At 46.8% G+C, this 23776-nt stretch overlaps 1 protein-coding gene across 9 annotated transcripts in view; it reads right to left on the bottom strand.

Moving 5' to 3' along the window:
* The window catches only part of CSMD2 (CUB and Sushi multiple domains 2), a 602474-nt gene that overhangs the window by 199607 nt on the left and 379091 nt on the right, over window positions 1-23776 (bottom strand). For all 9 annotated transcript variants that reach the window (XM_045035511.1, XM_023258438.2, XM_023258437.2 and 6 more), the window contains 6 exons: window positions 14205-14343; window positions 13005-13192; window positions 12041-12229; window positions 11717-11833; window positions 5022-5237; window positions 3416-3604 (listed from right to left, as the gene is read on the bottom strand). In XM_045035511.1, the coding sequence (XP_044891446.1) occupies window positions 3416-3604; window positions 5022-5237; window positions 11717-11833; window positions 12041-12229; window positions 13005-13192; window positions 14205-14343 (1038 nt within the window). The remainder of the gene's footprint in view (window positions 1-3415; window positions 3605-5021; window positions 5238-11716; window positions 11834-12040; window positions 12230-13004; window positions 13193-14204; window positions 14344-23776) is intronic.

The raw sequence follows: 23776 nt of genomic DNA on the forward strand, positions 1-23776 counted from the left end.
CTCAGTATCCCTATTTTAGGCACAGTATTTGCTGGAAGGGCTCCGAGGTCAATCAATGGGCCACCGACCAATGCACCACCTAGTTAACCCTAATTGTCCTAAGCCTGAAGTGTACTGGGCCAAGGCAGTGTAGATGGAACTTGTGATACAGAGTTGAGCCTCTTGTGGTCTTGGTTTATATTCTTGTGTCCCTCAGGCTGCTCCTTAGACCTTTGAAGACCATGTCTGTGTTCTACAACAGGCCCTTAGTTTTTCAATGGACCCTACTCCCTGGGCTCTGTCCAGTTCAGGACAGCTTCAGTTTCCTAGTTTACATAAGCCATTACTATGAATTAAATGTTCACAATCCTGTGCTAAATCCGTATGTTGAAGCCTTAATCTATAATGTGATGGTATTTGGAGGTGTGGCCCTTGGCATGTGATTGGGATTAGTGACCGTATAAGCTGAAGAGCTGACCAGAGCCCTGTCTCTGCCTTGTAAGGATACAGCAAAAAGGTTGCCTCCCGCAAGCTAGGAGAGGACCTTCACTAGACATTGAATCTCCTGGCACCTTCCATCTTGGGTGGCTTGGGCTCCAGAACCATGAGAAATAAATATTTAGTGTTTAAGCCACCCATGGCATTTTCCTTATAGCAGCCTGAACTGACCAAGACAGCCACCATTTGTCTTAGAGCCTGTTTGCAAAGTGTCCAAATATGCACAATGAATGTGCTGAGCTGGGGCAAAAAACTAAAGCAATAGCAGTGGACAGGCACCCATGTACATTTTCTGGGTGCCCTGAGATGAGGGCAGGGATTTGGGGAGGGGGTGCTGAAGGCTTTTAGCCATGTTATTATTACTCAGTCATATCACATGGGCAGCACTCTTAAGCAGCTCTCCATTGTTTCTGGGGTGAAGCATTATTCCCCTCCATCTAGGGAGAGGCCTGTGGAGCAGTGAGATGAGCATGAACAGCCAAGTTATATCAACACTCTGAACCTCGCTCTCTTCATCTGCCTTCATCTGGGCAATAATAGCATCTGTATAAGACTATAGAGAATAAATACATGAGATTTTATGATAAAATAAGTGACCATATGAGGATTGGTCAGCATATAGAAGGCCCTCAACAAGCGTTATTCCTCCTCTCTTTCCCCATCTATCCCAGGTGAATCTACGTGGCTTACCTGATTCCATCTGGAGCCTTAACTGCCTGTGCTCTGGGACTGGCAGACAGCCCAAGAAGCTTCTTGGGAAGTGTGCATTAGCTGCCCAGTGTTCACGGCACCCTCGCTATTCCTGATGCCTCTTGCCCTCTGCCTAGTTCCTAAATTTGGCTTCCCTTAAGCATGGGCTTTGGCATGTTATGGGACACCTTTCCTGGTCTTGGCTTCCAGCACAACTGCTCTGTGCTCATCTCTGCCTCAGCATGCCCCTCTCCTCTTGCCCACCACCCAACACCTTTATGAGGAGGGACACAGAGCTGGTAACCTCAGATGGGGCCAGTCCTTGGCTGACCACCAGAGCCTGACTCCCTGCCAGGGCTTTTGTCTTGGGCACCGGGGAGGGTACAGGAAGGTAAAGGGACAAGACATTTGCTTCTGGGAGAATTTCCAAAGTAACAGGGGAGGTGAGCAGATGCACTGAAAAGCCAAACACAAGTATAAATGGAAACAAACTGTGCCGGAGAAACAAACAGTCATATGCACAGGAAAGTCCTGCCACTGACTGTGGCATCTGCGACTTCTGTCGTCCCCATCAGGAGAGGTCTCATTAAGGGCAGGGGCTGTGTCTTATCCATCAGTCTGGGGCTCTGGAGACAGAGGGTTTGCTCTTCTCCATCACACCAGGGCTCCCAAGGACAGAGACATGTCTCCTGCTGCAGATTGGGTCCCCTGGAGTCAGGGCTGTCTCTTCCACATCAAGTTCAAGGGTCCCTGAGGTCAGGGGCTGTGTCACCCTATCACACCATGAATTAGAGCCCAGAGCTGTTCATCTCCTTCACAGCTGGGAATGTCTCCTGGTAACACTGTGTGGGTTAAGTTATCCAATTTACACCCACAGTGCATGTAGCAACTGGGAGCATCCCCAGGGTGGGCTTTCCCATGATACCTCCAGCCTGAGGCTCTGTTGCAGGGCTGGTGGTAATTAGAGGTGATTATAATTGCCGTGCATTATTAATAACACACGAAACAGAAGACAAATGTAATAATGAAAATATTGTGAGGTGTCATGAACAAACAGTAATTGGAATAATAAGTTAAAGAATGAGTTTATGTAATGAGATCAATGAGGCAAGAGCTTAAGGAGTGTGTGCATCTGTGGTCCTGAATAATCCCATTCAAGAAAGATTTCCCCCAGAATTACTTAGCTGAGGATGTTTTCCTGGAGAAGGAATGAGTTTCTGGTAGCTGGAGAAAAATTGAATGTACATGGGGGAATGTGTAGGTCTAAATGTGTGTGCTTCAATGTGTGTCCGGGTCAGGGTGCATGGATGCTGTTGGTCAGGCGGGGGGGGGGGGGGGGGGGGGGGAGGGGTAGTTACAGGAGAAAGGATAAACTCTGGGATTATTTAATGGATCCAAATGGAATTTTGCATCCATGTGTCTTCAGGTTTGCTCTCTGAGATTGTGAGAGGTTCTTGGTTATTGATAGATAACAATAAAAAGGTTATTGGCAGAATGATGATAATTATACAGCACCCCATTGGGTTTATGTAAATTATGTCATCTAAACTGGCATAAAGCCTGTGAGTTGAACATTGTTATCTCTGTTTTAGAAATGAGGAAGCTGAGGCTGAGGGGGTTTGGTGGCCTGCCTAAGATCTAACAGCTGGGAAGTGGCTGAGCAGAGACCCGACCTTGAACCTGTGTGACCATACAGGCCCAGCCAGGCCCATCTTGCCAGCCTGTTGACAATTGTCCTCTGCAGAGCCCCAGGCTCCACGGGGATGTCTCAGGCAAGGCTGACCTCAGGGCTCCTGTTTCAGTCAGTCACTGCTGCTTCCAGCTACGGGGTATATTGGGGTTTCATGCGAGATTTCACGGGATGCATGGGTTCTATGCTAACAGCTAGCATGGTAAGCACTCCACTATCTAGCCTGTGTTCCATCCAGCCCTGTGTGGCAAGTGCTGAGCAAGCAGAGCCATCAACTTTATAAACGAGGGCCAGCCAGCAATTGTCCCTGCTCCCTGGGCTATCACCCTACTTCTCCCCACCCCTGGAGCCTGGAGCTCTGAACAGCCTCCAGAGACTGGCAAGGAGGTCAGGCCTCCCACCCAACGCCCCACTGCAGGCAAGAGTGTGTGCTCAGGCAGTCCTCAAACCCAGGCCTATTGGCCTTTTGGCCCATATGTGTTTCGCTACCTCATACCAATCGACTAAAGTTTGGCCCACCCCATTAGTGAAGCAAAATGAAAGCACGTGACCACCTACCAACACACCTTGGCAGAGGCGAACTCCACAGGCGCCGTCTGCCCCCCAGGCACGTGATGCGGGCTGTGCCCTCCAGACGGTACCCGGGGAAGCAGGAGAAGGTCAAGGTGTCGCCTACGCCAAACTGTAAGCCCTTCCGGATGCTGTAGGCTGGGACCTCAGGCTCTTCGCAGGGCTCCAAGTCATATTCTGGAAAAGCAGCAGGAGAGCTGGGGTCAGACACAGAATATGGAAACATATAGACACAAACACTGGGGAGTAAGGAGCCAGAGATAAAGACAGAGGTACAGAATATATGCACAGTGACCCACAAAAGGTAAAGAGAAAAGAAGAGAGACCCCAAGATGAACAGGGGTGAGAGAGACATACAGTGAGGTGAGGAACACAGTGCTTTGGGCTGTGGGGATGCCTCATACTGCAAGCAGAGAGAGGACACAGTGTTTCCGGAAACATGCTTCCTGGGAGTATTTATGAGGTTCCTCATGACTTGACCCTTCCCTCCTCTGTCCCTTCATCTCCATATTAACCCCAGGCCTCAGGGCTTGAAGACTTTCCAGCCTCTCTCTCCCTAGGCACTGACCCAGATAAATTCAATCTGCTTGGTTCTAGAGGGTCAGAATGTATGACCCAGCCGAAGGCAACTTACACCCGGAGAAAGAATCCAAATGCTTCACTCAAAGCTATGTCGGTAACACTGACACTTGAGGCAGATGGCAAGCATGATGGGGTGGCATTTATCAGCCAGGGATCTGCCCAATACTTCTAGTGGTGGCACAGAAGTGACAATTTCAATTGTTCCCCAAGGGTATCTCCCTCTGGGACACAGTCCCTGGGGCTCTATTTGGTAAAGAGAAGGAGGGTCTCTTAGATGGGAGGAGACACAGTGGCTGGATATGTCCCACTGGCCAGACTGGCCCAGGCACATGGCAGGTGGCTTCTGCTGGAGGGACAGCATGGGATTAAGCTGGCCATGTCCCAGTTCCTAGAGACCATATATCTCTTTCCTGTCCTGGGGAAATCCATGTGATGAGAAGGGGGTTCTGGGAGGCAATGGCACAAGAGTGGTGGGAGTAATTGGGACAAGAAGAATGAAGGGTCCTCTTTTCTCCCTGAATACTAAATTAAAGAGCTTTCTTTTCAGGGTTCCTAAACACAGAGATAAATATCTATTGCTACTAAATTAGCATTGGTGAAGAAGTCCCCAAACGATACTCAAATACTCCAATATGTTAATTTCAAATCCCCTTACTTTTTTTTTTTAATTGCTGGGATTGTGAAACAGTGGAAGTGAAATCAGGAGAAGAATCAGGAGTTACTAGGGTAGGAAGGGACCTCTTAGTCCAACCAGTTGGGTAGGTGATTTTCAGAGTGAATCTTAAACACCTTCAGAGAAGGTGAGTCTCCCAAAAACCCGCTTCCCAGCCCATTACAGGGAGGTCTGTCCTTGTGTCTAACCCAGCTATCTTTTGCTGCAGCAGTGAGGTCATTCTCCCAGAGATTGGAAAGTGGATTGATATCCATGGGCTGGGAAGACCAGAGGCTGGCAGCAGAGGGAGAGGCAGAATGTTCTGCCATCATTTCCCCCAGGGGACCTGACATGCTTTACCTGCAAAGGTGATGTTGAATCCTTCATAGGACATGGAGAAATCGGAGATGAAGCGGACCTGGGCAGTGAAGTTGCCATAGAGTCCAGCGCTGATGGGGGCTGGCAACCTTGAGCCGGTCAGCTGCCTCAGGGGCTGGGAGAAGCTGCCATTCTCAGTGATGAGGAGGTAGTCGTGGCCACTCTCCAGGTGGAAGGTGTGGAATGTGAAGAACACACCTGCCAAGAGACCGGAAGGGTCCGGGTGACAAAGTGAGATGGCTGAAGCAGCCCAGATGCAAGACAGGATCTGCACAAACATTTGTGAACCTGTATCAGTGAGTAGGACTGCGAGCATGTACTGATCGATACATACGGGTGAACAGGAATGATTGCACCCAAATGAACCAGAACATGCCGCTGTCCATAAGTCAGGGAGAAGGACAACTGCTTTATGGCCATCAAATTTGAAAGGGAGACTTATGGCTAGATCCATGAGAATGCCTCATAGCCTTTTTTCATTCACTGATTCACTCACTAATTTTCAACAAGTATTTGTATATTTGATGGGTGCTTCCTATGGGCTGGGATCCAGGGTCAGGTAGGTGCAAGGGGATATGATACACAAGACATTAAACAAGTAGCTAGGGGTTAAGCTACTTGTAGCTACTTCTAAACTACTAAGCTACTAAGTAGCTCAGTTGGTTAAGTGTCTGACTTTGGCTCAGGTCATGATCTCACAGTTCGTGAGTTCGAGCCGTGTGTCAGGATCTGTGCTGACAACTCAGAGCCTGGAGCCTGCTTTGGATTCTGTGTCTCCCTCTCTCTGCCCCTCCCCTTCTTGTGCTCAGTCTCTCTATCAAAAATAAATAAACATTAAAAAAAATAAGCTACAGTTCAGAGTGACATGCTATATTGAACATAGTTCAGAATGTGCTAGGGGCAGACTGGAAAGCACTAAAGAAAAACAATAATATTCACTAACGTTTCAGCACTAAGTATCTGTGTGTCACCAAGCCGTGTGTTTTAGTTGCCCTGTAGCTGGTCCCTATCAATTGGAAGAGAAGATATGAAACCCAGTTAATCCCACCAATGACATAAGTATGATTATTTTTGTCTCCATTTGACACCCAAGGAAACTGAAGCACAAAGAGATAAAGTCACTTGTCCAGGGTCAGCCAGCTGGCAGGTGGCAGAGCTGGGATCTGAAGTGCAGTTTGGCTGTAGGGGTTGACCGAGAAGGTTTTAGCTTCTCAAGCTATAGAGAGAGAGCAGGCAGTAACAGTGGCCAGGTGGTGAGGCAGGTCAGGTGGTGAGAAAGATGGGGTGGCAGGATCTTAACACCCAAAGCAACTCTTGAACTCATCCAGGTGGCAGTTGTGTGTGGGTGGGCGTGTGTGTACATGCATGCCCACCCACATGTCAGCATGCCTATGGGAATACATGCCTTGGATGTGCTAAGCGAAGGTGCTTGGGTAGACTAGGGGGGCTGGGTCCACCTGCTATTAAAAGTCCATGGACCAGTAGCATGGGCATCGCCCAAAAGCTTGTTAGAAATGCAGAATCTCAATCTCTACCACAGACCTTCCGAATCAGAATGTGCATGCTAACAAGATGCCCAAGAGATTTGTAGGCACATAAAAGTTTGAGGAATACTTCTCTAGATAATTACTGACAGGCTTTTGATAAATGATGGTTGGATCCAAGCTCTTCATTCTAAAACAGTTTAGATGTTTTCATATTTTTGCTTCTCTGTTGACAGGAGCTGGTGACCCCAGAGTATTTGGGATTCTATGGGGGTGCGTGGGCAGGGGAAACAGAGCCCCACAGAGGTGGTAGAGCCAGGCATGCAGCTTGTAATGCCCTGTGCCCAGACAACTGAGATGCATCTATTTATTTCCTCAAAGAAGCAGATCCTAAGCACATACTAAGTGCCAGGCCTGAGCTAAGCCCTGAGAAAAATCTCCCAGTTTAGTGGAGGAGACAGACACATCAATAGTGAGAGTCCAGAATGGGGGCATAGAAGAAGAGTGGCAATTACGCCTGGAGGGTTGGGAAGACTTCTTTGGCATGAGGGATGTGAGCGTTTTGGAGACACACAGGTATGTGTGCCCACGTGTATCCTATACTCTCAATACATTAACATGTGTGCACATGAGAAACCATTCTCAGTCTACAGAGTTTGGGAAAAGGCTTGGTGGAATGTATGTCCTTTCCTCTGGGCTAGAGCACGGGTTGGGTGGAGAGTGGGTCAGACACAGTAGAGGGAGTCAAGAGTTGATTAAGCCCTAAGCCCCACGCTCTGTTCTTTAGCGTGCACACACAGCTCCTCCATAGGAATAAACATTTGGCTGGCATTCTAAGGATGAGTAAACAACTGAGAAGGAGCCCCTAGGTCTCCCAGCTGTGCTGATTGCTTGGGGCTCTTTTGGCCATTGTGAGGAAATGAAGACATTGTCACAGGGACAGAGAGGCCCCATGTTGGGGCTTGAATCCAGATTTGGTGTGATGGATGCACACACAAACCAATACTTGACCGGAGTCACCATGCAGGAGCCTATGACAGATGTGGATACCATGCCGAAGCACACATTCAGAGCTATGGAAAAGGCATGGGCTTTGAGGGGGCGGTGGCGACAGACCTAGATCAACAGCCCGTCCACCAGCTAGAGGGTCTGGGCCAGTTGTTCAGCACGTCCTGAGTTCTAGTCTCCTCCACTCTAACATGCGGGTGATAGCATCTCCTCATAGATGACATTTAATTCTCAGAGCGAGGCATGACTGGACTAGCAGATGCAAAGCCCACAGCATGGTGCCTGGCACATAGTAGGTGCTCTCTTTGCTCAACTCATCTCTCAGGCAGCTTTAATGGTTAAAAAAAATGTCAGTTCCAGGGTCTCAGCAAGGGCACGTTCTTTGGACTCCTGAATTGGCCGTTCCCTTTGGCTGGGAAATCAAATAATTCTGAATTTCACACAGGTTAGAGTTTCCCCAGCTGTTCCTCTGTCTGCTGAAGATCAATCAGTCAGTGACCTAATGGATCTGTTAACCTGAGACACTCTTACAGGCACTGCCCTCTGGAGAAGGGTCTTGGTTCAGTTTAATTCAATTCATATAAATATTTCTTGAGTTCCTGATGTGCCAGGCATAGAGCCAGAACCTGGGGAAGCTGCAGGAAACAAGGAAGGCAGATATGTCTCTCAAAGATCTGAGAGTCTTCAGGGGGAGACAGAAAATGGAGCTGCAAGTTGTGCACTGCGCGGCAAAGTATGAGAGCTGGGAAGTACAGCATCATGCGGGAGCCCATGGAGGGGAACCCAACTCACACTCAGGGCTGGAGAAAGGGGGTCAGGAAGGCTCATTAAAGGAAGTGAGTTCAGAAGATGAAGAGCTGGCCACACAAGAGGGTTGGTGGAGACGGTGCAGGGGGAGAAAGTGTTCCAGAGAGAAGAAAATCATTTCAATGCACAAAGCTCTAGAGGACAATGAAAGCCTGGGAAGCTTCAGGAACTGAAAGAGTTTCGGTGTAGCTAGAATGTAGTGTCTACAGGGCTCTGAAGGAGGCTGAGAGAGGTGAGCAAGGGCTATAGGATCATGCCAGCTATTTTACAATTTAGAGCTCCATGCTAAGGGTTTGGTGAAGGCTTTAAATGCTTCTAAGATAGAAGTGACCTTGCCATACATCAGTGACCCCTTGTTGATTCTCTGCTTGGAACGCCTTTCATCCTGGCTGATTTTTGCTCATCCTTGAAGACTGGCCTAAGTCTCAACCCCAGGACGCCTACCTAACCAAGCTCTAGGCTGGCCTCTGGATGTTTCCCACCCCTATCTGCTCTTGGCCATGGTACATTAGACTGTCTGTTTCTACCACTAGACTATAACCTTCGTGAAGGCAGCAAAGCCAGAGTGGCTTGTTCTTCTGGGTTTTGCTAGCACCCAGTGTAAGTTCAAGTATAAAATAAGCATTTATTAAATATTTGTTTAATTGCATTGACTTCTAGGCAAAGACACACATAGAAAGCCAAGGGGAAACACACAGCCCTATAAATTACAGGGGGTTGTTCCTCTAGGGATCACGAGGGGCTGCCTTTCTTTCCCTCTTGATACCATGGAGGAGCTCCTGGCTCCTGCAGTGGCCAATGCTGGCCCAGACCTGGTGGAAACAGCTCTGCAGGATGAACAAGGACTCTGTTCCTCTCCTCAGGAACAATACTGTGGGGAGAAGGGGACAACGGGCCCTCTGACTGCCCTGACTGCCTGGAGGTTCCTGTCTTCCCAAGAAGCCCCATGTCATCCTAACCCCAGCTAGGTCAGGCCTATTAAAGGCAAGAGTGAAAGAAAGCACTTAAGTACACATGGTGGGACTTTACTTTTCTTTCAAATTTTCTTTCTTTATGCAAATAGTATAGTTTACATGTAATACATGTTTATTGCTCAAAACTAGAAAAAATGAGAAGATAAAAATAAGAGAGTAATAGCACTAACATCTTGGGATAGATCTTTTCAGACAGTTTTCTATGCACATATCCTTGTTTATTTTTTATAAACTGAATATATTCTTTTGGGAAACATCTCTTTCGACTTAACAACATATTGCAACTACCTCTGTGGGTCTTTAAATATTCTTTCACATTATGCCTTTTAGAGGCTGCACATATAATGCAATAATTATATACAGGTACCCTATGTTTATTTAACATTTCCTTATTGATGGACATTTGAGTAGCTAACTAATCTTCCAAGTAACAAAGTGTTTTAGGAGGTGTCCTTGTAGCTGAATCTTGATGTACTGTTGTACTTATTTTTTTTCCATATAAATTCCAAAAGAGGAATTGCTGGGTCCAAAGGCATGTATATTTTGAAGGCTTTCGATTCACATCACGGAACCATTATCCAGAAAGTGTCAACCATTTCACACAATGTCAGCATTGAAGAAGAGTAGTTTTGTCTCTACAACGTCTCCCACACTGTTATGATTTTCTCTGCTGACTTGAAAAAAGACATGGTGTTTAATTACTCGTTCAGTTTTCTTTTCTTTAATTATGAGCGGGGTCAATGTCCTCTCATTTGTCTTTCTTCTATCATGAAGCACTTATCGCTTTGCTTATTTTACAGGTGTAGGGACCAGGTATATTATTCTCCTTAAAGATTTTTAGGAGCTCTTTGATGCATCAGGTTGGTAATCTTTGATTATACACGTTGAAACTAATTTTGTCCACTTACTTTCTGAATTTTTTATGGCTTATTTTTACATAAATCCATTTAAAGTTTTATTTAATCAAATATTACACAGTGTTTGCATTTATGGATTCTGCTTTCAGTGTTACTCTTTATAGTACATCTCTACCTGAGGTTAGATTTTCATGTTCTTCTAGTACTGGAATTCATGTGGTTAAATGTATGAGGTCTGTTTGCTTCTTTCCTTTTTTTCCCCAAGTGTTTAAGCCTACTGTTTTAAAACCATTTATTAAATAATCCATCCTCTCTTCAATGGATTGGAAATGACACTTTAATTATATACTACAAACTGTCTCTTTCTCACACACACACAGGACTGTGCGTGTGTGTACATGCACAAACTCTCTCACACACACTCACTCACACACATACACAAAGGAATCTACTTCTGGACCTTTATACTCCCCCATTGATATGTGTGTCCACGCCAATACTCATACCACATCATTAAAATTATTTTAGCCGATAACAACACTTTAATATCTGGAAGAGTTACTCTTCTTTTAAAAAATTTTCTTGGCTTTTCTACATGTTAACTCTTCCGGACAGAGGTTCTTATTCAACAGCATGCATCAGAATTACTAGTGAAGTGTTCTGAAATCAAAGATGCTTATTTTCCACCTCCAATGTAGAGAATCAAAATCTCCAGGGTGCAGTCTAAGCATTAATATATTTGCTGAAGTGCAGAGGGGTTAAGAACCATGACTCTGGATGAACTTCAGAACAAGCTCTGAGGGTAGAAGCCATGTCTGCCTGGTTACTGCTTATTCCCAGCCCCAGTGTCTGCAACATGGGTGGCATTTCATCAATATTTGTTGAATCAAAGACTATATTATTTACTGTTTATTTTTAACCAGAACCCCTAATTTGAACATGGGTTTCCAAAGATCATTCATGGTAGGGAAGTTGAGGTAACACTCCAGCCTGGTGAGGAATATGAAAACATGGCACCTGAGGAACAGTTGAGCAATGTAAGAAAAGGGTCACTGGGTCCAGTTTTTGAAGGGTGGACATGGGGAAAGGGAGCAGGTGTATCCTATGTTCCTCTAGGACACAGAACAAGGAAAAATTTTCAGGAATACCTAAAAAGCTATTAGGAGGGGTCAGACCCATCAAAAAATGACAGCAGGTGCCCATCTGCTAAATGGGTTGGCCACCTTCCCACCACTGGGGGTGTTTAGGCAGACGGTGTGGTGCCATCTTGTAGAAGGCAACTCAAGAAGATTCCTGCATTAGGTAGGCTGATCTCTATGATCTCTTCTGGCATGGGGATTTCAGATTCTTAAAAATATTTATGGAATGAATTCTGTTGATTCAAAGAGATATGAAGCTTCTGGGAGTTTCCTTGCTGATGAGAAAAATTCAGACTAAGCCCTGTGGTCACTACATAGGGAGATCCCCATGGAAGTCACATCGACCTGGGGAACATGGGGCCCTGACCAGGTCACATCCCAATACTTGCTATAGGCCTAACCACTCACCCTTGCCATGTGATGTTTCGATAATCCAGGTGCAGTTCAAGTTGTTGGGGTAGAAGTCGGGAAACCCCGGTGACAAGATGGTCCCACTGGAGCCTTGAATGAAGCCACCACAGAGTGCTACGAGAGTGAAGAAGGTGGTCAAAGACTGGAGTGGCTTGGGGAGCTCCCCCACCCCAACCAATCTTCCTGGGAACTTGGGAGCCATCTCCTCTCCACCCCCAGCCCTCACTGATGGAGTGGGAGAGTCAGTGCCCCTGCCAGCTCCTTTTTTTCATGGCAGGAAAGGAATCCACTACCTAAGCACCCCCATACAGTGTATCTCACCTTCACAGCTGGGCAGGGCCCGGCTCCACTGGAAGTTAGGCTCACACTCCAGGGGCTCCCCATCACTTAATGTGTAGCCTGAGTCACAGCTGAAGGTCACCAGAGCACCCACATAGAAGTCATTTCCATGGCGCTGCCCATTTACAGGGATCCCTGGATCCAGACAATGGTCTGACTGCAGTGTTATAGCTGGAAAAGAGAGCCCACAGCTGGAACAGACAGCTCACCATCACCATAGAGAGACCCCAGCTGGCTCACAAAGGGAAGGAGGAGAGAGCCCTGATTTACAGAAAGTTGAAGCTGCTATTTACCCATGCATCAAGCGTGGCTGTCAATATCTGCTGAGAGGGTATTTAAAGACCTGTCTGTCAGAGAAAACAAGTTGGTTCTATTATTTGTTCATTCATTCATTCATTCATTCATTCATTTAATTAACAGAAGTTGAGTGTCCACTATGGTTTAGACACCACACTAAGTCTTAGGGATACAAACATGAGTAAGAAAATAAGGCTTTCCTCATGGCGCTCTCAATCGTGACTTTCTATGTTGGTCTACAAAGAATGGAAGGGACATCCATCTTCTTCAACTGAGGCGCCAGAGATGGATGCAGAAGGTGATGAGGGAGGGTGAGGGTGAGCAGGAGATGCCATCACCTTTTAATCTCACGATCCTCAAACACTCTGTCCCCAGAGAGCCCGGCACAGTGGCACCCAACCACCTGCTCGCAGAGGAAGCCTTGTGGTGTGTAGATCATCAGCTTTCATTGTTTCCAAAGGCTCCCCTCTAAGCTCCCATGGGCTCTGACAGAGGCTGAGAGCAAGGGAGTGCCCCCTCCCCTAGGAGCACAGCCTAACTGAGAAAGCCATGGGGATGGGGCTAAGCTGGAGGCCCGCTGCTGGAACAGTCCTGGGTCCTTTCACCCACTGGAGACCACCTTGTCATCTGCTTCCCTGCCAAGACTCACTTTCATAGCGGAGCTGGAAGCCGATGTCTGAGTGACTCTTGTCGGTAGAGAAGAGGAGGTAGAGGTAGTTGCTGGTGCTGATGAGGAACTGGGGAACCTGGGTCCCATGGTAAACCCCGATCAAGGGCGCTGAGTATGTCCGTCCATCTCGAACTTCCAGAGTATCATAGTTGACCTCGGTTTTAAATCTGCCAAAGATGGAAATGTAGACTTCTTGAGAAACTCGAGGTTTATTAATTTGCAAATGACAAAAGGCCCTGCCTGACCCAGGGCTTCAGAACAACCAGCTTTTGGCTGGCTGGGACATTTAAACACAATAGTGATACAGAAGGGCCTTCTCTACTGCATTTAGCCCCTCCCCCTCCTCCCACGGCTAGGCAGCTCTCTTAGTCCTCCTTGTGGCCTGGACCAAGACTACTTATCTTAAGACCTAGAGGTGCAATGACTAGACTCATGGGGGTCAGAAGGATCTAGGCCAGAATTCAGTAAACTATAGCCCAGGGCCAAATCTGTTCTCTAGCCTATTTTTGGACGGCCTAAGAGCTAAGAATGGTTTTTAACATTTATATAGAGGTATGTTTTTAAAAATCAAAAAATATGCAACAGATAACCACAAATGGCCTACAAAACCTAAAATATTTACTATCGGGCTCTCACGGAAAAGTCTGAGCACTGCTGTTCTAGGCTGGGGATGCTCTGTACAGAAGAAGTTTGTCTTCAAACCTGGGTGACTACTTTCTCTACCCAAGGGAAGCACCTGGGGTGGAAGGGGGAAGTGGGGGCATCTGAGCAGGATTTGGGTCAGAGGTCAGGAAGGCTGCCCTCCCATATTGCAAATTTCAGAGTTCTGCTCTTCAGATGCCAATGACTGCTTCAATGACTGGTGGGTCTATCTCCCATTCTCCCTCCTTGGGGGTAAGGGAGCCAGAGAGGCTCTGACATCCCAAGTGATACCCCCACCTTCTGCTCACCCCTCTGGTCATAAACAGCACAAACCCCACTACTGAGGTGGGACCAAGGCCAAGGGCAAAGCCAGTGTGGTCTGTCCCCACTCCCCAGGGCAATTTGCTCCAGTGTTCTCTGGCTTGGCTGACATTTCAGCATCGGTGCTGGTCCTTGTCCCTCAACCCCAGGTTCCCTCCCACACCACTCCTTAGAAGACCCCCTTGCTGCTGCCTCCAAGGTTGTGGGTGCAGGTACCTGTCGAAGGTGATTTTGATGGGGTAGCCTGGCTGGGCTTCGATCACCCAGGCACAGCTCAGAGCATCCTTGTAGAAGCCAGGCCAGCCTGGAGATAGGATGGTACCACTGGGTGAAGTCAGATGACCACCGCAGGGGGCTGGGGGACAGAAGGGAGAGAAGGAGTTTTCTTGAGGGGACAAGTGAACAAACAGATAAAAACTCTCTCTATAAAACATATCTGCCAACAAGTATTGTTTTTGTTTTTATGGAGACTTACGTAAACTATATAAGCTGTGAGTTCTGTCTATTGGGATCTTTATAGATACGGCCCACTTACATCATTTGGACTTTTATTAAAGGCCGGAGGGGAGAAATAAAAATAATCCTTTAAACAAAGTCCTCTGCCATTCTGGAGGGGCTGAAGTACAGCTGATATTTGGGTCACACTGGTTTTTCACTTTGTTCCTCGCTCAATCAGCAGGCTTGTGGCAAAGGCAGAGACCAGGCAATCTCCTCATGCCTGGTGTGGCCTGGCACTGGGCAATGGGCAGACCCCGATGCTAGGCTTGGAGCACCAGCACAACCTGTTCTACTATAAGCTCCGTGAGGGCAGGGACCTTATTAATGGCCTAATACAAGTTGGGATCCCCAGCATTTAGCCTAGAGCTTGGCACACAGTTATCAGTGATTGCTGCTTGAATGAATGAATGAATGGATGGAAGGTTCATGGCAGGTGGCTCCACAAGACACTGCGTGGTCCAGACACGCCTCTGATCCTGCCACGCCTGTTATCTCAGTCCTTTGGTCTCTCTCTGCCCATCCCTCAGCGTCCCGTCCCCATCCGCCTCACCACTGCCTCTCCTGCCTCCAGACTCTTGGTCCTTGTGGTGCTCCTTAGAGCTACTCCAGTCCTCCTCCTTCAGGCACGTGGTCAGCTTTCGTCACCCACCCCTTTTCAAGCTATGCTAGGCCATGCGACTGCTTTGCCCAATAAAGTGAGGACAGAAGCAGCACGTGTCATGCCCACGGGGAACCTTTAGGAACTGGTGCACAGTTTGCAGTTTCCTGCCTCAGTGACTGTGAGAGCGTGTCAAGATGGAAGTCCCTCCAAGCTGGGCCTTTAAGCGACTCTGAGGAGTAGAGCCACTGATGACCAGTGTCAAACATGCAGCTCAGGCAGTCTGTGTGAGATATAAACTCCTGTTTTCAAGCCACTGAGATTTAGAGGTTGTCTGTCAGTGCAGTCTAACCTAGCCCACCCAGACTAATACACATGCCTCCCCAGGACTACAACTAACACCCACGCTGTGGGCCACTGTCGCCACCACTGCCACTCATGGGCTCACACGGACAGTCACGTTCATTCCTCATAAAACACAAACCCTGTAAGGGTGGCGCTATTATCCTCTGCATTTTACAGCTAAGAAAGGGTTATGGATGTTAAGCAACCAGCCCTGTGTTAGCAAGTACTAGGGCCTGGATTCAGACCTAGGAAGACAGCATAAATCCAGAGATCCTAAACTAAGCAGGCTCCCAGTTTTAAAAGAACCTCTGTTTCCCTTGGAATCCCTTGCTATGAAGCTATCAGATGCCAAAAATGCCCTGAACAGGACCAGGAAGGAAATAAAAAGCTATCCACGCTTGTATCTCTGCAATATTGTATATGTTTATCTTTAGGTAATCAGTCTCATAAAACATGGTCAAATATACACCTTTCCTTCTCTCAATTCTATAAACTTCTTGGAAACATCTAAAAATAATTGTCAAGAACTCTTCATAGAATGTTACATTAGGAAGTTTAATTAACATGAGATATAATAACAATAATAATCGCACTAGAAGTAGAAACCCATGCCAATGACTTACGATGCTACTTTATGTGTATTATCTCATTGAAAGGCACACGACATTTACACTGTTATTATGCCTGTTTTACAGAGGAGAAAACTAAGGCTAAGCAGGCTAAAAGATGAGATCAAGAACTAATGGAGTCGGAGCTGGGATTTCACTTTAAGACCTCTGTCTCTAAATCCCCCTGCGGCACGTAATGGTAGACAGCTGTTAAGTGGCAGGAATGAGCTCACAGGGACTGAGAGTTTATTGTGTGTCAGGGCTTAACGTGGATTATTCTTGTGACAACTGCAACACTAAAAGACAGATACTACTGTTATCCTCATTTTATAGGTGGGGATTATCACCCCATTTTCAGTTAAGTTGAGGCTTGGAGAAACTTAAGTAGGAATATAGCATTTATACCAAATACCAAGAAAGTAAAGTGCAACGTGAGGATTGTCACTTCTTGGGTAATCCCAGTTTTCCGGATCCATCCTTGCACTACCCTGAACCTGCGAATGTGTTCCCCTGTTTCTCCGATGGACACATGAGACCTTGGAGGTGGAGGGGAGTGGGCCTACTGTTCCATCCCTGGGGTCTCCATGCAGGTATTAGCCTCAGCAGAACCTGGGACTCTCTCTTGGCTTCAATTCAGCAAGGGCCCTGCCTCTTGGGTTGTGGACTGTAATATCCTCACTTACTCTCCAGAAAGCTGTAGCTCACACAGCCAATTCGGGGCACAAATCTCAACAAAACCCTATCTGAAACAGGGAAACCCAGATCCTGCCTTTGCTAGTCACCACTTTGTGTTTCTCCGCTGTGTTGTTTCAGTGCTTTGGCTGGTTCACCTCTTCTTCTGCCCATGTGATGCTCAGATGACCTCTCTGTGCATTCAGTCCTTCACACCCGCTGGTTCATTTTCACATGCCAGGGTGACAGGTGCCAGGCACAGAGGAGGCGGGGGAGGGCTCCTGAATGCAATGTGTCTTTAACATTTGAAAAGACGCTCAGTCTCACTCTAACAAAATAGATACTAAAACTACAATGAGAAATGACTTCTCATCCATACGATAGGCAAAACCCAAATTTAATGACATGTGAGGCTAAGGGAAACCTGGTACTCTAGCACCTTGCTGGTGGAAATGCAAAATAGCACAACCCCTGGGAAGTGAAATTTGGGAATGTCTAGCAAAACTCTTATGTGTTCGCTCTCTGACCCAGCAGTTCTCCTAGAACTCTATCCCAAAGATACCCTTGCAAAACTATGACGTGTATACATACAAGGGCTATACAAGGCAGCACTATCTGTGATAGCAAAGGAGTGGAAAGGGCCCAAATGTTCAGCAACGGGGAGCAGACTGAATGAACTGGGGTATCAACAAGATGTACGATGCAGCTGTGAGCAAGCATGAGGAATATTCTATATAATGCCAGGGAGTGGTCCCCAGAATATATTAGCAAGTGAATAAAAAGCAAGGTAAAGAGGTAAAAAGTAATTGTATGATTCCATTTAGCTAAGAGAGGGGAGGGACACACACACACACACACACACACACACACACACTCACTCATGTTAACAATCGATAAAGAGTACGCCAAAAACTCACGATTATCTATGGAGAGGAGGAGGAAAGGGGGTAGAGAAGAAAGGGGTAAAAGCTAGATTTTCTCAGAACATACCTTCTTTTAGGGGTTTAACTTTGGAACTGTGTAACTTTTTTCACCACTAAAAAGAAAGACTTAAAGTTGGTAAGTGGTTTCTCAAAACTCAACAACAGAGTAAACGAAATGAATACGGTACGGGGTCACTTGCTAGCACCATCACGCATGGAGAAACAGCGAAAGAGATTTTAGAGCACTGTCCATCCCTAGTAGGATCCCGGGATGAGAGGAATTGCAAGTAAAGCAACTTAAACCATCTGCAGTGATCACATTGCTGTTGCCAGTGGTGGTAGTTCAATTCCGAGACTCTTGAGTATGTGTTAGGGAATGAGAAATGACGCTGGTGTTGTAGGGAGCCGGAATTTTCAGCAGGAATGAGAGCAGGTCCTGATATGACATCAAGAAAGTGAAAAAGTAAGTGTTCTTACATCTGAAATGAAATGAGCCCATTATGCATTTTATGTTTAAAAAATGATTCTTTAGCTCTGTTCATTGAAAAGCCTTAGAGACAAGGGCCTACTCAATAGTAATAATTATGCCTGGTGCCCAGACTCTTAAGTATCATTTTCCACTAAAAAAGGGACCAGGGCTCCTTGGAGAAATGGCTGATTCCAGGTCAGGGACAGAAAATGTTCAAGATGAGGTTGGGCCACTTTCAAAAGGCTCCCACTGGCCGATGGGACAATTTGAGCATCGGTTAGAATAATAATTGCAGTGGATTTAAATGCATAAAATATGTTCAAATCCACTGGACTGTAATGACATTTAAAAATGTTCAACTTTAGAAGATGTCAGGGAATCAGCTCATTGATATAAAAACTGCTAAAAAGAGGAAAATAATTAAGTTTTTCTCCTGCCTTTCCTTTATGAACTGTATCTCAGGGTAACCAAATAGTTGATGAGGGTGAGTTTTCTTTAAGTATTCCAGCTTATAAAAGATGAAATGATAGCATGTAGGCATTCTGCACTCCCCAGGCAAGGGCCACTGATGGCTCCTAACATCCTCAAATGAGAGACAACCAGGCATTTGCGCCTCTGATGGTGGCACAGAGCCCTGCCCGTAAAATATTCCGGTCAAAAAATGGAACCTAAATCTGATTAGGTTTGTAAGTCCTACTGCCAACTAAAGGAAATAGAAGAGAGACAGGATCATGTTAAAGAACCTCCCAGGGACATAATTGTCAAAATTCAGAGTGCAGGAGACACCTCAGGATAAATGACCTGGCTTCTTCAACAAAAAAAATCGCAAGGGGTGGGGGTAGACATCCACAGATTAAGACAGGTAAAACACACATGCTAACTATAATGTATGAACCTAAGGAGGATTCTGATTTTTTAAAAATATTTTAAAAATAAAGTGTTAGAGGGCCGCCGGGGTGGCTCAGTTCGTTAAGCGTCCAACTTTGGCTCAGGTCACACGATCTCACGGTTTGTGGGTTTGAGCCCCGCATTGGGCTCTGTGCTGACAGCTCGGAGCCTGGAGCCTGCCTTGGATTCTGTGTCTCCATCTCTGTCTCTGCTCCTCCTCTGCTCATGCTCTGTCTCTGTCTCTCTCTCAAAAATAAACATTAAAAAATTAAAAATAAAGTGTTAAATAATCATGGAAGTTTGATTGTATTAATTGATTAATAGGGGGCCTTAAACAGGTAGTCGTTCAGGCTAAATACAATCGTCAGGGTGGGGCCCTGATCCAAGAGGACTGGTGTCCTTATAAGAGGAGGAAGAGTCACCAGGGATGTGCACACAGAGAAAAGGCCACATGAGGACACAGTGAGAGGGTGGCCATGTGCAAGCCAAGGAAGAAGAGGCTTCAGGGGGAACTAAACCTGCCAGCACCTTGATCTTGGGCTTACGGCTTCAGAACGGAGAGAAAACAAATTTCTGTTGTTTAAGCTGCCCAGGCTGTGGTGTTTTGTTACAATGACATGAGATGACCAATACACTGGGCTTCTGGTGAGGAGCTGGTGGTCCCCACTGAGGGACGGCCCACCTCTCCTGACCTCTGAGGTTAAAGCTGTGCCAGGCAAGGAGCAATCGGGAATAGTGACAGAGCACAAGAGTATGACGAGCTAGTCCTCAGGGAGCCTCACAAGGTGCTGGACACCGATCTACATGTGCTGTTTCTTTTCCTGTATGTTTTACCTTCATAGCAACCCATAACGAGGGTACTGGTATTAGCCTCATATCAAGGTTGAGGAAACAGTTACAGGGAGGGTAGGTAACTGAAGCACACAGCCAGGAAGTGGCAGAGACAGGATTCAAACCCGGGTGGTCTGGTTCCAGAAATTTTAAGTGGTTGCTAACCACGTGGGAATGCCCACCCTCATACTGCCCTCAGAGGGGTTTTAGGTGACTAGGTGTCGAGTGTGAATGACAAGAAGTAGTGTAAGCCTTGCCCTGGGGTCTGCTAACTCCACCATTTTATGGCAGAATAAAAGGAGAATGAACTCTGGGGTCAGACAGACCTCATTTGGTGATTAAGAGTGGTGGTTCTGGAATCAAGAGTCCTTGGGTTGGAATCTTGACTCTCCCATTCATTTAGCTGTGTGATCTTGAGCAAGTTACTTAGCTACTCTGTGCTTCAGTTTTTCTCATCTGTGAAATGAGGACACTAACAGGACTTACTTCCTAGGATTGTCATGAGGATTCGATAGGACAATGCATGCAAAGCACTTGGCCTAGTATCTAACACTCAGTAAATGCTCAAATGTTACTGGCCAGGGGGATCTCAGGCAAGTCAATTCACCTCACTGATTTGTAGCTTTCTCGTGCTTACAGCATGATCGCATCTTTTTCACAAGAGTGACCAGAAGATTAAGTGAGATCACGTTAGAGACCCAATAACTCCTCTTACTTCTTCCTCGGAGGCCTAAATGAGCTACAGCTACCACTTTGATTCCTCTTGTGGGAATGGGGAGGACTGGCCTTCTGTCTTTTTTACAGGACTTTTTAATTTTCTGATTATAAAAGTAACACATCTGGCAGACATACAGAGAAAAACAATGTGGACGTGTTTACACCGAGCTGTCAAACCATTTTCCTCTAGGGAGTGGGACTGGGAAATGAGAATTTTCACTTTGAACTTTATCTCACGTATTGTTTAAGTTTTTTACAACCACCAAGAATTACTGTAAAAATGAGAATCAATTTATCTCCTTTTTCCCCCAGTGTATTTCTTATAAGTAGCATATTTTTTTAAGCCCAGTTTGAGATTCTTTGTCTTTTAATAAGGAGTTTAATTACCTTTACTGCCATAACTGATATGTTTGTCTTACAGCTGTCATTTTGTTTTATGCTGTCAATTTCTGATGCTTCCATGTGGTGTCCTGCCTTTTGCAACAGGCAATATGTTTCCTTTTGTTTTATTTTTCTACTGGGATAGGAGTAGAAAAGTTGCTTTTCATCCTATTTGTGGCTACTTTGAAGTCTTTCATAAACAGGGTGGAAATTATATTCTCTGTAGTGAAATAATTCAAGACAAATACAGAAACAGTGGAGCCAAGAGTCTGGGTTTGAACTCTGGCTCCACTACTTACAAGCTGGGAGGACCCCGGGCAAGTGACTTAACCTCTCTGCACCCCAGTGGGGACAACAATTATACCTACTTCCTGCCTGATGCAAGGCTGAGATGAGGTGACACCTGTAAAATACTTATCCCCATGGGGTATGGTTACTTGGTTCTTCTGGAAAAAAGACGAGGAAGAGGTGAATGTGGGGGACAGACAACCGGGCAAGCCTGTGTAGACGCCTTTACTGCCTGGAAGGCTTTTTTAGTACATTTCTGGCTTTAAACATACGGATCCCCTATGTCCTCAGTTCTCTAGATAAGGGGTCAGCAAACTGCAGCCTGGGGGCCAAATCTGGCCCATCCACTTAAGCACTGTCTAAGGCTGTGTCTGTGTAACGATGCCAGAGTCGAGTAGAGACCCATATGGCCCACAAAACCAAAGATACCTCCTCGCTGGCCCTTTAAGAAAGTTTGCCGACTTGCGTTTTAGAGCAACCAGACGATCATCCTTCTTTCTAAATTTAGGAGAAGACGCCATTTTCTCCCTTGTCCCATTATAGCCTCTCAAAAGCTAAGTGGCTCTTAGCATATATTAAAAGATTTTTTAAAAGACCATTAGCTTCTGCATTTAATTGTCCACAAGGTGGGGATACTTAATCAAAAACAAAACTAGAAAAAATGGAAAAGACAAAAGATGCTGATTACAAAGCGGGGTTCTCCTGAGGCTGGGATGTTGAGGGAAAGGAGCCACGGAGAGGCCAGGTCCCAGGGGCTCCTCCACCCCATCTGCTCCACTGGTTTAAGTCTGGGATTGGCCACCTGAGTTGGGGTCCCTCACGTGCCCCTCTGCTATGTCGCTCCCTAGGTCCCCGAAAACCAGTTTGGCAGCAAATGCTCACCACCCTGAGGAAACTGAGCAGGCTCTCCCCTGGGCCAAGTTCAGAGTCTCTCCAACGGGCTGCCCCCTATTTCTGGCTGCTTGCTGACCACGAACGCCCGGGTCCCCCATCCTCCCAAGGGAATGGATGAGATTTAATTTCAAAATTAGGACTGTGCCTATGAAACAGTGAATCCAATTCTCCCATGCATTCATACGTGGTCTCGAGTATTCCACTGCACTGGTGGAGCTAGGGTCTAGAAGCACCCGATTCAGGAGGGTGGGCAAGGAAGTGGATTCTGCCTCCTCAGAGGGGGCCAGCTCCACTGAGACCAAGTTGCCACAGGCTTTTGGGACCCTGGGAGACTGGGCTTCTGCCCAGAAGAGAATCTAGGTGGGGAGACAGGACCAAAGGCCACGGAACTGGTAAAGAAAAATGATATGGTGTTGAGACCAAGTGTCCAATAGAGTGGTCCAGCAGTGGCCCAAGGCAAACAAAAGGAATTAGGAAAAGGGAGGGAGACAGCGGGGAAGAGTGAGAGACAGCGGGGAAGATGCCTCGGATGAGATGGGCCAAGACGAGGACAACCAAAGAAGTCAGAGGACAGAATGAGGGAGAATAAGGGGCAATCTTACGGAGCTTACAAACCAGTGACAGCACAGCTAACAGTTTGGGGTACTTACTTTATGCCAGGAACTACCCTTTATATATGTATCTTATTATTATCTCCTCCCTTTTGTTTTTGCTGGAAGAAGCAGAGGCTAAGAGGGAAAAGGTGATTTGCCAGGATTCCAGCCTACACCCCAAGGACTCGAAAGCCCACTGTAAACCCAGACCCTCTGCCACAAGCACTGAGTGGTCAGTGGTCTCTCCTGTCCTCTCCCCTCCCCCACCCGTCACCTCTCGGGCAGTGCTTTCTCTAAGGACCCCTTTTGTTCTCCTGTTCTTCCCAGGGTGCTCCTGTTCTGGCCAGGGTGCTCAGATTTGGGCCTGGGGACTGGGTACGTAAAGAGGTCAGTTAGGTCTCCAACTCTGTCCATCATGTGAAATGACAGGAAGAAGCTTTCTGCTCCCGAAAGGAGAGGACTACAGCCCCTACCTCCACGGCCCCCGTCAAGGGGGGCCTCCAAGGGGCCCGTGGATACTCACCTTTCATCCATCATTATCAGGGGCCTGTTCTGTGCCAGGCACAGTGCTTGGTATGCACATCCGATATGATTCCTGCCCTTGAGAAGCTTAATCTGTGTTTTAAATGCCTGCAGCTTGGTAGAACGGACGGCTGGTCTCTGCAACTAAGTCAAAACCTGTTCTGTGCAGCGAGGCAGGATCGAGGGGATGCCATAGTAACCCCGTGCTTGCTTCCAGCTGTGTTCCTTCTGGCTGGTCTGCCCGTAGCCTTCTGAAGGCTGACCCCAAGGGTACGAAGGCAGCACTTAACAGGAGCACAAAGGCCAGGGCTGAGAGATGTCCCGGGGAACCGGGGAAGATGAGCACGTGGAGGAGAGAGAGGCAAGCAGCCGGAAAGACCCAAAGTTCCATGGCATTGCCAATGCTTTGGGCTCATGGAGCTCCCCTGGGCAGGAGCTGGAAGCAGGGCTCCTAAGAGCTGTGGTACTGAGAGAGCTCCCAGTTGAAAGAAGAAGTGTTTTTGATGTCTGAACATCTGAACCCAGAATTTCTCCAGTTTAATCTCTGGTTACAATTCAAAT

Source organism: Felis catus, chromosome C1, assembly GCF_018350175.1.
Source record: "Felis catus isolate Fca126 chromosome C1, F.catus_Fca126_mat1.0, whole genome shotgun sequence".
NCBI lineage: Eukaryota > Metazoa > Chordata > Mammalia > Carnivora > Felidae > Felis > Felis catus.